We start from the raw sequence: 13,510 nt of genomic DNA, 5'->3' as shown, positions 1-13,510 counted from the left end.
CAATTATCTCAGCGAACACTGGATGGCATTGTTGCTGTTCAAGAACCCTGCAATTTGCAGCAGTACTTCATTTTTCCTCACTGTGTCTGGGAGGAGGTGGAAACTATACTGTGCTGCATTGCAATGCAATGAGTTGTTATTTGATTTACATATTCAAATAAACATATTTAATAGATTTTTGCCTTTTTTTTAAAGACGTCATTTGATCTAGAGTGAGACTGATAAACAACACAGAAGACCAGATTCAGGAAAAGACTTTTCCTGTCAGACAGCTGAAGTCATCAAACACCTCATCTCACACATGTCACACCTCTTCTATCAGACCCCAAGGCAGCAGTGTACATACTAGTTAACCTATATAAAGATCCTCAGTATGTGTAGTGTTTCTTTAGGTGTCACATGAGTCATCAATCCCTTGAGAGGTGAGTAAATTAACTTACATAAAGATCTTTTTTGGCACTTTTTTGTCTGTCCGCTTTTTTACGCTTTCCGTCAAAGTCAAAATGTATATATGGTTTTATTGTGGTCATAAGCCTAGGAGTCATTTTGTTTAAGTAGATGATTTGTTTCCTCTACAAGTTAACGGTTCTGTTTACTCACTGTTCCCTGCAGGAACACAGAGTAGCTGTCAGGAAGCTACCCTGGAATAGGAGACAAACCAGATTTTCCAGTCTGGCTCTGGCACACCCAGTTCACCTGTATTTTGTCCCGGACACAAGACACCGTGGGTCACTGACTCACTAAAGAACATCACTGTCACTGCTGATGAGAGGCTAGTTTAGAGCCCTTCTGCCTGTACATATGAAGTGTCCTGAAATGAGTTACTGATTTATTATGTCTTTGTCACTATCCCTGCAGGGAAAATGAGTTGGTGTTTTCAACTCAGCGTTAAGTCAAAGGTGAAACAGGAGATGATTACCTGTCAACAAGTGTGAGTCTGTTGCTCAGTCATAGAGCGTATTCCCAGTATTTTAGTCCATACTGCTGGTACTCATTCAGGCAAGAGCTTTCCACCAAGTTAAGAGCCCCTGCACCCTTTTGTGTAACACAATAATTTTAATAATAATGTTGGCAGATTTTTTTCATCCAAACAGTGTAACAGTTCCAGTATATTCATTAGGTGAAGTTTCACTCCAAAATACAAAACATCTAGAGAAATGAAATATTTCCTGAAGTGTACGACTTCAAATCTTCCTTCGTATTTTAAACAAATGACTTCAATGATTTTCTACAGTTTTGTCAGCATGGCGGAAATATTTTGATCAAAGCTCGTTATTCAAAGTTTTACTTGAATCCCAGCCTCTGTGAAACCGAATAAAAGAATAACTTTTTTTTTCACCAAAAAATGATTATACTTTGAAATGCAAATGAGACTAGTAACTAATTGTAAAACATGTTCTTCTTTCCCCAGCGTGTGGGCCAAGAATGAATACATAATGGCTCAAAATCTCTTAGAAAGAGAATCTTTTTACTCTACGTTGAAATTTTAGTTTGTGCTGAAAAAAAAAAGAAAAGAAAGATAAGTCTTAAAGTGCACATACTGTATAAAAAATAAATGATCATTAATAGGAGCTCCTGTGGCAGAAAAAAATAAGGGGCTCTTTCAAAAAAAAAAAAGAAAAAAATCAGTCTTGCTGATCTAGCAGTGGCAGAGTCAGTGGTCTCCCCTTGTTTTTGACCTCTGTCAGATGACAGTGAAGGTCTCCAATAAGCAGCTATGTTGGTGAGTAGCACTCACTGAACTGTCTCTTCCAATAGCAGTCGCCTCACATTCTCCTGAAAGAAACACAAGTGCCTCAAATACCAATTCCGGCCTTTCCAACCTAATTGTTTTCTACGCTCCGCTGAATCCGTCTTCACCGTTGCTCTGTTCAACAGCAAAAACTGCAATGCCATAACCTTCACTTTAATGGTACTTGAATCCAACATTGCTCACTCCTAACAGGTAAGTGAGACTTTTGAAATAAAACCTTATTTTGCAATGAGCATTGAGGTAAAAATAAGGGGGGAAAAAGGCATGTTTTATAAGCAGCATCTCCAGGGAGGGCAGCAGCAGCAGCACAGCTGTCGAAGTGGGTTCTTCTTCTTGTATCTGGCGGCCATCTTGAACTTCTCATTAGATGCGGCCACGTAATCCTGTGTCCTCTCTACATTCGTCTGGATGTGTTCAATATAGGCTCCTTGTTCCTCCACCAGCATGAAAATATCCATGAACAGGTCCCTCAGCTCCTTCATATTGTTCTCCAGACTCAACAGCTCCTGTTGGTGGAGAAGGAAGGTGGGATTAACACTGTAGATATAGCGAACATTAGTCAGAGGCTGGGGGTGGTGGGAGACTCGAGATGCACTGAGGGAAGAGATCCAGCTATTTATGCAACATCATGTGAACATATACATTCATCATCTATTTATACTTTAATGTATTGGTTCACTTGTATATCTTGTACTCAAGAGAGATTACCAAGTGAGTCATAAGTAATAGATTATCTGTCTCCACACAGATTTAATTTTATTCAGTGTTATTTCTTTTTTTGAGCCAAGACAAAAGTATTGGAAACTATTACTGATTCACTTTCAATTCAAGTGTCCATTTCTTTACCCCTTTGTGTCATTAGATATGGTGATATGTAAGGCATGCTGTGATAGCTTGTTTCTGTCACGTGTGCAAGATGATGACTGCCGGTGTTATCAGTGCCGTTTCCAATGCAATGAGTAGTTATTAGCAATAAAGGTTGTTTTATTTATTTTATATATTATTTACCACCTACTTAGATATATTGCTGCTTCCAAGAGAGAGAAAAATTCCCAACAATATGTCCATATATCTAACAAATGTATTATTTGTAACTTGGTCCTAGCCTTGGATTTAGCCGGTTGTTTGCCACTGTCCTCACCTTGTGTCGCTGTTCAATCTCAGATAGCTGTGACCGTGTGATTTTGGCATCATTCAGCAGGTTCTCATTAAACACCTCCCATTTTCCTGTGGCCACCATCTCATTCACCTCCTCCTCCGTCACATCCCTTCCCGATACCTCCAGCTGCCGGATAATGAAGTGCTTACAGTGCTCCTGCTTGGTCAGCAGACCTTCATTATACTGCAGCATTACCTGGACATAATTACAGCAAAAGGAGAGAGAAAAAAAAGTGAGAGGGGGGAGGAGAAATGAAAAATGAGAAGATACCTTTTACTGGCTTGAGTGCAATTTAATTCCTTGACGCTTGTGCATTTACTGTAAACTTTAGCGTTGAAAGACAGACATGATGTAATGAGCTGATCAAACACCTAGGTGCTGCTACCTTGCTGGTTGTGGCACTGTGATATATTCACTCATAAAATCCAGTTTTATTTTTATCCATTAATGTAATACTGTAATTTCTTTCTCTTGTCTGCCTGCCAACAGTCCTTGTCATTGACCACTACATTATACTAAATCGTGAATGCACACAGATAGTGGTAAAAAGGCCTCACATCGCTTTTTTCTTTCTATTGAAATTGCATCAGTTCTATTGAGATAACTGTCAGCTGTCCCTGAAGCTAAGTAAGACTCATGCTAAATGCAAATGTAAAAATGTAAATGAATTCCTGTGCACTAAAGTATCTCTGAAAAAAAGTTAAGTGTTGTATAAGGTTTCCAAAGCAGATGATCATCTTCCCAACCTGCTGGAATTTGCGGTAAAGCGCTGCATGCTGGGAGCGTTGTATTCTTGTTGTAACAGCAGTAGGCCCCTGCTGGTCCTCAGTCCTTTGGGCCTGTTTTGAAAGCGCGTCTAAGCGTCGATGGAGGCTCTCAGCCTTGAGCTTGATGTCACGGGTTATGCTGCTCTCTTTCTTCATCACACTGAAGCGACGCATGGTCGCCACCAAGGTCTTTTGCTGCTGGCAAAACTTAAGGACCTGTTTGTGTTTGAGAACAGACAGAATTTGTGTTCAGTGTCACCTCTGACTACAGTTTTAAATTTAACTACAAACTGCACGATACGATCATGTAGTCTCAATCTTCTGTTATTTTTGTCAGGTTTTATAATAATGAAAATGATGATAAAAAAGTAAAAGAAGTAAAGACAAACAAAAACAAGACGATTAAGAAACAAATCATGAAATTCATCAACAGCAGCAAAGGCTAATAAATTAAAATTATTAACAAAAACAAATGCATACTACCTATTAAAAAAAGAAAGATATGAAATTACCTCTATGTCCAGCGCTGTGATATCATCTCGGATTAGCTGAGCCTCAGACAGGAAATTCTCAATGATCGGCTCCTCCTCGAACACCACAGCCTGGGGTGTTATGACCGAAACAGAGTCATCATCATCCCCCTCCCCTGAGAAAGGGTTGGCATTCTCACTTGCTGCCTCAGAAAAGTCTTGAGCCCTCTTCTGCAGCTCCTCCAGACGGTCTCTCATTGTGGAAGAGCTCTCACCACCACTCGCTCCTCAGGACACAAAGTTATAATAGCATGTGTTGTTGTTGTCGGTGCTGATGGGAAGACACTGGAAATACATAACATGGAACTTTAATGATTCTTGTCAGCAAACTGGTACGTTACAGAAAACATCAGAATAAAGCAGGGTAAACATTAGACCAGAGGATAAAGAATGGATACATCTACTCAAGCAAACCGAGGAGTAAAAGTGACCAGTAGCCAAGTGCTGTGAGTGCATAAACATAACCATATAAAAGTTTCATAATGAATGGATATTGTATTGCAAGAGCAGATATTATAGGAAAAAAATACAGCGTCAGGTAACATTTTACTAACACATTTAGGTTTTCACACTTGGTCCTTTTCAGCCCTCTAAACAGACTCACAATGGTTTTCCTCCAGTTTTAGGTGCATCTGAAGCCTTTATAACCACACTGCAGTGCCACGTCAAAGTAAAATTAAAACTATGTTAATTATATATAGTGTAAACAGAAAGAGGACTGAGGCCCCATCAGAGCTGAAACTGACCAGATAAAGAACTGAATCCTCTTTTAAATGAACTGACAACGTGAACACAAAAAGAACGGATTCCCTGTTCTGTTGGTCCACTTTTTTGTGCACTTTAAGACGACTGAATTTCATTTGTTTAAAGAAGACAATATGTGAAAACACCCTAAGAGAAAAGGAAAAGGCCAACATGGTTGTTTTTTCAGGTGTCCCAGTACAATAGCATGTGATCTGGAGAGCTAAATACAATGGCAAAGAGCAAAGCAAACCTAGAGCGCTTTGAATTCACAGTACACAGGTTAAGCGACCCACACTCCCGAGGTGGTCTGAATGCGGGGGTCTGAGGGGTCTGAGTTCTGACACTATATGTGTATGTTTTTGTGACTTTTTAGATATGTTAATTTAGGTTTTCTTACCTTCTTCAAGAAAACAAACAAACAAACAAAAACACTTTTAAAGTTAGCAGCATATAAACTCAGTTTCTAGGCCAGGAGGCAGGGTTTGTGGTAGGTTCTTGTCATTTAGCTTAAATAAAGCCATAAGGTGTACCTCACTCTTCAGGACACAGTTTAGACTGTGGACACAGTTCGTGAAGTTGAAGCAGTGCTTGAATGTAACTGAGTACATTTTCTCATCAACTGTACTAAAATCTCAAGGTACTTGTATTTTACTTGAGTATTTCTCTTGTATGTTACTTTATTCTTCTACTCAACTTCATTTCAGAGGTAAATACTGCACTCTTTACTCCATTACATTTATCTGACAGCTGGAGCTACTTAGTTTTCAGATTAAGATTCTACAAACAAAACTAATTTGTAGAATCCTAACTATAAAGCTTATAGTTAGGGCTGGCTCAGGCTTGCCTTGTACCAGCCCCTAGTTAGGCTGACTTAGGCCTAGTCTGCCAGAGGACCCCCCTATAATACACCGGGCACCTTCTCTACTTCTCTCTCTCTCTCTCTCTCTCCCTCTCTTTCATGTCCTGTTACTGCATCTTGCTAACTCGGCCGTACTGCATGTCAGTAACTCGGCTTCTTCTCCGGAGCCTTTGTGCTCCACTGTCTCACAGGTTAACTTCTATCACAGCGGTGCCTGGATGGTGTGACGTGTGGTTGTGCTGCTGCCGTGGTCCTGCCAGATGCCTCCTGCTGCTGCTGTTATCATTAGTCATACTTCTACTGTTATTATACACATATGATTATTGTCACATATGTATACTATCAGATATTAATATATACTTTCAACATATTGTACCAAAATAGCCTGTAATATTAATTATAATATTATTACTTACTTATTATTGCTGTTGTAAGCTACTGTCATTACCGTCTGTGGGTTAGGGTCTGTCTGTGTCTCTCTCACTGTCTCATTGTGTCATACGGATTACTGTTAATTTATTATGCTGATCTGTCCTGTACGACATCTATTGCATGTCTGTCCGTCCTGGAAGAGGGATCCCTCCTCAGTTGCTCTTCCTGAGGTTTCTACCGTTTTTTTCCCCCGTTAAAGGGTTTTTTTGGGGAGTTTTTCCTTATCCGCTGTGAGGGTCATAAGGACAGAGGGATGTCGTATGCTGTAAAGCCCTGTGAGGCAAACTGTGATTTGTGATATTGGGCTTTATGAATAAAATTGAAATTGAATTTGTATGATAGGTTTAAAGTAAAGGTATACTATGCAGATTTTTCCTACAAAACATTGTATAGACTCATACAAAAGTATTCTCTCTCAGTCATCACTTAAGACCCACAAGAAGTGTGTGGCTGTGTATGTGTCTGCAGAGTCCTCTACATGAATGTTCAGGATGTTTTGAGGCGGCAACTTTTGGGCAGTGGTGTGTAGCCTCCAGGCAATTACAGAGTACAGGTGAGGTTGGGACTTTATTAAAATCTAGCGACCAGGTAGTAGCAGCACGCATCAAAGAGGAAGCTATGAAAATCACGGACACAGTGCCAAAAATATGCAAAATGAGGCTAAGTGCCAAGAAAACAAAGCTCGTTCCAAAACTAGAGTCAATCTGGGGTTGGCTTTCACTCTTACTTTCACTGGTGAGCACTGAAGGAGAGGATGGGGATGAAGAGTGAAGCAGAGTTGACCTGTTTTCTGTCAGACAGGTGCCGGGGTTAGCTTGGTTAGCTTGCCAAAGAACGGGCTTTTCCATTGCAACAAATATAATGTTTATACAATATTGGCTTGAAGTGTCCGTCAAGCGGTGTAGGGAGGAGAACTTTGAATGTTGTTTGAATAAAGTGTTTGACAGTATAGTTAAAATAAGCATGGCCTCCACCAGCTGTAACAATTAGTACTTTTATTTTTGATACTTTTAGGACATTTTGCTGTTCTTTTTGCACTTTAATTTAGTCAAATCTTAAATGTGAGACTTTTACTTGTACCAGAGTGGTTGTACTATGGTTATACTTAAGTAAAATACATGTGCACTTCTTCCCCCACCTATTCCAAGCAAAAAGCATCTGCAGTAAAATGTGTACCCTGGCGTGTCCACTGTGAGTCAAAGCGTGATCAGGGTTTGTTTACATCATTGTAAGTCCGTCCGTACTGATATGAGCATAACTGATGGACATATCTGCACTCTGCTGAACACCGAGTTATATTTTTAACTGTATGAAAAACAACACGAGCACAGAGTTTATCTGCAACATCAGTCAAATTGACTCAAGTTGCTTTTCCCATGAGAACAGAGTGGGTTGTTTGTGTTCAACAACACACTCAGCAAAAAGAAGAGAAACAAAAATGCAAGGTTGTTTCACATTCTAAACATCGACAAGTTAAGGAAAAGTGACCTTGATAAACACATTAACTAAAACAGACTAAAACATGAAACAAGCACAGATACAAAATGTCAGGCTGTTGTTTACAAAGCATATATATTGGTTTGAAATAAAAAAAAAAACCCAACCATATCTTCACAGGAAACTGCTAAACATTTCACTTTCAAGTCCGTAACTCCAGTTTTCTGATATTTGCCAAAGCTGCTGTAAACAAGTGAGGTGGTCATGATTAAAACCCTGGGACACAGAATCTCATTTCCTTAATGCCTGTGACAAGTGGAGTGCAATTCAACCACAAATTCCTTCACATTCAAATGGGCATCCTAAAAATTTGAAACTGCCTCAGCAACACAAGGATTTGGGTTTTTAGAGGCCCTAAACATAATCTGCTGGAAGCACATGATTGTGTGGGGAGGAACAGAGTGTTTGGCGGCTGAGAAATGGAGCATTTCGAATCACAGACTATCCCATTTCTGGATGGATTTCAAACAGGAAAGACCCTATTTTGTGTGTGTGTATGTGGGAGAGACAGAGCGTCGTAGCTATCACAAACTTCTCATACCTTAAAGAATATAAAAGTATCCTTTATTTTCTTGGCTGAACTCTCTTCCTGTCCTTCCCCCCCCTCCTTCTCTCCCTACCTTCCCAGAAGAGCCGATTAAAAAAATTGCTCAAAGGATTTGGGAGCACATTCTCCTGCGTTTAGCCTAAAAACCTAGAAGAAGTGGAGCAGAGTTCGCGAAGGAGTCTAGCCTCTCCTTCTGTGATTGAATGTTTTGTTCTCTAAAACAAGCCGATATTTTCTTCCTGCTACCTCTTTGCACCATTGTCTGTGTTTCTGAAAAAATGTTATGTTGACATTCTCTCATCTCTGTGCAGGTGGAACAGTAGGAGTCCCCAAATGTTGTGTTTCATTGCCGGTCAAACAATTTTCTTGGAAATATTCCAGACTTTTAAATAGTTAAGCAAGAGGTCTTACTTAACTTACATTTATGCTCAAACTAGACACTCTATAAAATAAATGAATAGCATACAACACTGAAAAGCTACTAGAAAGATCAGGGTTATATGAGATTTGTTTCCACATAATTGCTCTTCAGTCTCAAATCACGACATGATTTAACACACCTTTACAGTCTGAGGCCGTAGCAAACCTTCAGTCTGACATAAGGATTTTACCTTAATGTAAGGTTTCCATCACAGGCCATCTGCTGAGTATTCCCATTCAGAGTTGGCCAGGAATGTAATCCAAAACAAGCTCACACATTCTCTGATATCACCATGTCATCCTTAGGTCTCCTTACATTCATCTGACGCTCCTCTATTGTGAGTTACAGATTCGAGTTCTCTGTAACAGTTATGCCACCAACAAGCAAGGAAAGTTTTGGAGAAGTCTGGTTGAGTCAGATTCAAGCACCTCCCCTCCTTTTTGAAGACAGGCCAATAGGAAAGGAGCAGACTGCAGGCCCATTTGCTTATCTAAAGAAATGAGAGGTGACGTGATTAAGTAAATGAGAAGGGGGAGACCACATGGAGAGCGCAGGGAGCTCCTAAATCCTACCCTCAGGCTTACTCCTGAACAGGAAAATAGAGCAGAGCAAATAGAAGTGTATTGTGTGCATTGCTTAGGCCAAACAATGGGGATTGCGGTTAGAGTGTCAATGAGGGCGTTTGGTTTCTGATCCGCAAAGTTAATTTCTGTGTGAAGTGTCTGGGTTAGCAGGGTAAGCCCTCTCGGTCTGGGGGTATTGTACTCCTTAGGCCCCAGTAACTCCGCTGAGTACTTTTGACATATTTCTACTGACAAGCTCTCTAAAACCCAGGCGCCTTTTCAACACGGGAAGGGACGCAGTCACTCTTTGCTATGCAGCATAACACGCTGTGAAAAAGCTGTTTGAAGTGTGCCGTCAGAGGGAGAGAGGGGAGACAAGTTTTGAGGATGAGAAGAGTTTGGTGGGGACAAGAGTTCACTCTTCGTCACTTGAAACTTTGGAGGCTGGTTGCAGAATTTCTGTCACTGCCCCAACTGCCTGTTGCTTCAGTAAAAAATGAAAAGCAAATTAACCATTCGATGACTATGCACAATACTGACGTTTTATCTGTGTTGTACCAGATACTCTATGTCTGTGATAATGCCGCAGCGGCATGTTAACTGTGAGTCATCTATCCCTTATGGGAAGATATTATGACAACAAAGCAAAACCAGTTTTGTGAGTATCAGAGTATACCTTCATCAGCATCACAGGAACAAGCTAACTGTGCTGTCTGCGAGCCTGTTTCCTGTGGCTGATCAGTCGTCTATCATTTTTTCCTTGATTGTCCATTCGGCATCGCTGATTAATGAGTACAAGTTGGATGGGATTTGTTCACTCTCTTTCTCGTTACCTCTCCCACAACCTCTCGAGACCTTGAAGTGAAGTGGATCTCATCTCGGCATTCCTTAATTGTTTCTACTCCATGTGTAGAATTTAGTTAGGCTTTGACAACACAACAGCACTGGAAGAGAAATATCAACTAAGTTTGCCAAGATCATAAGTGTGTTTCCTTATTGGCTGTAAACTAGTTGCCCTCAGAAAGTACAACCAATTAAAACATTGGAACCTGTAGACTAGCAGAAACCCACAAAGACACACAATAATGGTTTTCACTACCTTGCGCAGATCTTTTAGTATTTGGCTGACAGGAAACAGTGTTGTGCATGGATACGCTACAAGAGTGTGTTCATTTAACGTGCTCAGAGAAATTAATGCATCAGTTTGCAACTCATGAACTTGAAGTAAGCGTTGTTTACCCTCATGACAGTGAATGACACTTGCACTCAAGGTTTTACAGCACCCAGCATGCTGACACAAAGCCTGCATGGCTGGTGTAAATGGGACTTCAGACAACGCAGCTGCCGGTACTGCTGGAGCCAGTTCATATGAATATTTGAAACACTTTTATGAACAAATCAGTGTGTTACAGATCCAAACAGAAAAACACATTTTTATGGAAGTAGTGCCTTCTGGGTATGAAAAAACAAGTCTGAACATCAGCTATATCTGCAATGAATTTGAATCAACACATTGGGTCTCATTCATGAAAAGTGAGTAAATCTGTGTGTAGATTTGCACATAAAAGCCGGCGCTACTAAAAACCTACTCCTGATTCAGGCATGCATCGTCTTTAAATTATTTGAATCTTAATAGCCTAAAGCTCTGTTTTATACAACGTAAATTAAACATTTTTCAAATCAGATTTATTCATTCAAATGATCAAAAAGCCACCACAAACAAACAAACAAAAAAAAACGTGTTGTCTCAAATAATTCTTTCAGCTGGTGCATGCTCCTTCTGGCTCCACCACCTGCTGCTCCTGCTGCTCCTGCTGAACCCAGGCACCGAGGCCGAAGAGGCTGTGATCCGGCTGTCCTTACAGATATTTTTATTATCATCATTCAACATGTAGAAAGAACGTGTAATCTATTGAGTCGATTTACATAGATAAATTACAATCATGAACCTAATCTGGATCTTAAACCTGCTAATTGCCAACTAATTTAACTAAATGTGTTATATTTTTAATATTTTGTCATGTTTAGATTACGTGTTTCAAAGGCATCTGTGTACTGTGTACATAACAGAGCACTATACAAATTAAAATTGTAATTTCCAATAGTGACAAGCAATATTTATGTGCTTTACTAAATTTACACAAGCACTACGAGTGGTCAGGAGCAGGAGTAGATTTTGTTAGTAGCTACGAAAAGATCGGAACTACTAAAATATTGATGAATGCGGACATGCACGTAAATTTCCGTTTCAGTTTACACACAAATTCCTTCTGCTCACGTTTCATGAATGAGACCCATTGAGATGTAGCTTTTGACCAGTCTGGACAAATATCTGCAAGTGAATGATGACCAAAAGATTTTAATTTATCTAAAAAAAAAAAAGACATGAACATAAAGTAGTTCATTTTTTGGGATTGTGAACTTAGTTCAAAATTCAAATTGTAAATTATAAGCGTGAACTAGTTCATTTTAATCTGTGTGAACTAAACTTTGTGTTTTAGCAATAGATCACCCCACAGGAATGTCATTGTTGCATTTTCTCGAACTAAAACAGTCATGGATGGCAAACAGTAGTTTGCTGTGCAGTTTGTGCAGAAAAAGGCCAAAGGAGGAAAAAAAGCTCAGAGTGTGAATGAGATCCTCGAAGGACAGGTACTGGCAACACAGACTCAGTAGTCTACAGAGGGAATTGGAGGTGAGTGTACTTTGTAAAACAAGGCTAACTTGAGGTTAAGCTGTTTATTTACAGATATATCTCCCTCAGGTGTCACACAAATGTTGTCGTCGGTCGTTTGAATGTTGTATCTTTAAAAAAAATCTATAAGAACAATTGGCAGCTACCAGATCTGAAGATTTAAGCATAAGAATCTGTACATATCACACACGGCATGACTGCCAACAGTTAACACTAACCAACCCAGGCTGGAAACGACCCCATCCACATTGCTCCGATCAATTGTCACACTGATTTCATAATCACCTAAACAGTCTTTGAGTCCTGCCTAAGAGGCTCAACTCAGGGAATAAAGATGAGAAAAAAGTGGAAAATGCTAACTTCACCATGTCAACAAACATTAAAGCTGCAGCAGTTAATATTTTTTTATACTGACAAGGCACAAAATGACTATGTCACTGCAAAAATCACACTTGCTCCTGCACACACATTGAAGCTCTGTTTATTGGGTCATTGGGTCAACGTTTCGGTCTATAGACCTTCATCAGGACCAACATTTTACAATTGTTGTGTGGTTTCCTTTTAACACATCAGTACACTCATGTAATTAGGTGATTACAGGTGTTTGCAATTATAGGAAGAAGTGACATCACTACACTGGAAAAAGAGAGATGAACTAAATACTAAATGCTTAAAATATTGATCAATTTATCAAATAACAATATCATAACCAAGAAATGTTGTTAAGTTAATTTAATCAGTTTGTCTTGTGTCTATGTTGTCTCGTGATTTCCTGTTTTATTTTGTAAGTTAACTCTCCTCTCGTTTCAGGCAACTTGCTCCTTCCCCTGTGTGTTTTCCTGCTGGTCTGATTGTCTGCCCCGCCCCTGATTGTTTCCACCTGTGCCCTTACCCTGTGTGTATATATTGTCTGTGTCTCCCTTTGTCCTGTGCCAGTTCGTCTTGTCCTTCGTGTCAGAGAACCAGCGTTGTATCCATGCCATTTTGCCATTGTCAGGTCTTGTTATTTTGATACTTTGTTCATGTTTGCTTTCTGTTTGATTTTCATAGTGATAGTTCAGCCTCAGTAGAGTCATTTTCTGTTTGTTTTTTCATAGTGATAGTTCAGCCTCAGTAGAGTGATTTTCTGTTTGTTTTTTAGTCTAGCGTTTATTTCCTAGATCATTTTTTGTTCTTAGATTTAGTGTAGATTTTTCCTCTTTCGAGAGTGATTTTCATTTTGTGTTTAATAAACTTTGATTTTGTACTTTGTCTCTCGAGTCGTGCTTTTGGGTTCTGGTCCTTTGTTCGGTCGTGACAAACAATGTATGGAACCACACTAAAAAATTTGTGGTAATCTAGAAAAAAGAGTGAAAAAGATCAAATATAAGTGTCATCTCCACCAGCAACCCTTCATCTCTGAACAAATAGGGGGGACAAATTGAATATACATGTCATAAAATACAGACAACAATCTTCATTCTTCAATAAAGTTACAAATATTTAAGCAATTCAATAAGTCAGACTGATTATAGGAACATTCTCTACAGACACACACTCAAGT

General features: G+C 39.6%; 1 protein-coding gene across 1 annotated transcript; it reads right to left on the bottom strand.

The window, feature by feature from the left end:
* Positions 1-1,036: 1,036 nt before the first annotated feature.
* Positions 1,037-9,094, bottom strand: stx19 (syntaxin 19). The gene is made up of 5 exons (XM_033618070.2): positions 8,900-9,094; positions 4,192-4,494; positions 3,659-3,895; positions 2,895-3,107; positions 1,037-2,259 (listed from the first exon to the last, which is right to left on the bottom strand). The coding sequence occupies exons 2-5, from the start codon at positions 4,405-4,407 to the stop codon at positions 2,023-2,025; spliced, it is 903 nt and encodes a 300-aa protein (XP_033473961.2). The 5' UTR covers positions 4,408-4,494; positions 8,900-9,094; the 3' UTR covers positions 1,037-2,022.
* Positions 9,095-13,510: the final 4,416 nt, after the last annotated feature.

Source organism: Epinephelus lanceolatus, chromosome 14 (assembly GCF_041903045.1).
Source record: "Epinephelus lanceolatus isolate andai-2023 chromosome 14, ASM4190304v1, whole genome shotgun sequence".
Taxonomy (NCBI): Eukaryota; Metazoa; Chordata; class Actinopteri; order Perciformes; family Serranidae; genus Epinephelus; species Epinephelus lanceolatus.
Note: the sequence above shows the minus strand (reverse complement) of the source record. Positions and strands in the feature narration are given on the sequence as shown.

What these genes read in the sequence shown, in the direction of transcription:
- stx19 (XM_033618070.2), bottom strand. Translation starts at nt 4,407, where the DNA reads ATGAGAGACCGTCTGGAGGAGCTGCAGAAGAGGGCTCAAGACTTTTCT. An exon ending in TCACAGCGCTGGACATAGAG is followed by an intron (nt 3,896 to 4,191) that starts GTAATTTCATAT and finishes AAACACAAACAG; the next exon opens with GTCCTTAAGTTTTGCCAGCA. An exon ending in AGATTGAACAGCGACACAAG is followed by an intron (nt 2,260 to 2,894) that starts GTGAGGACAGTG and finishes CTCCACCAACAG; the next exon opens with GAGCTGTTGAGTCTGGAGAA.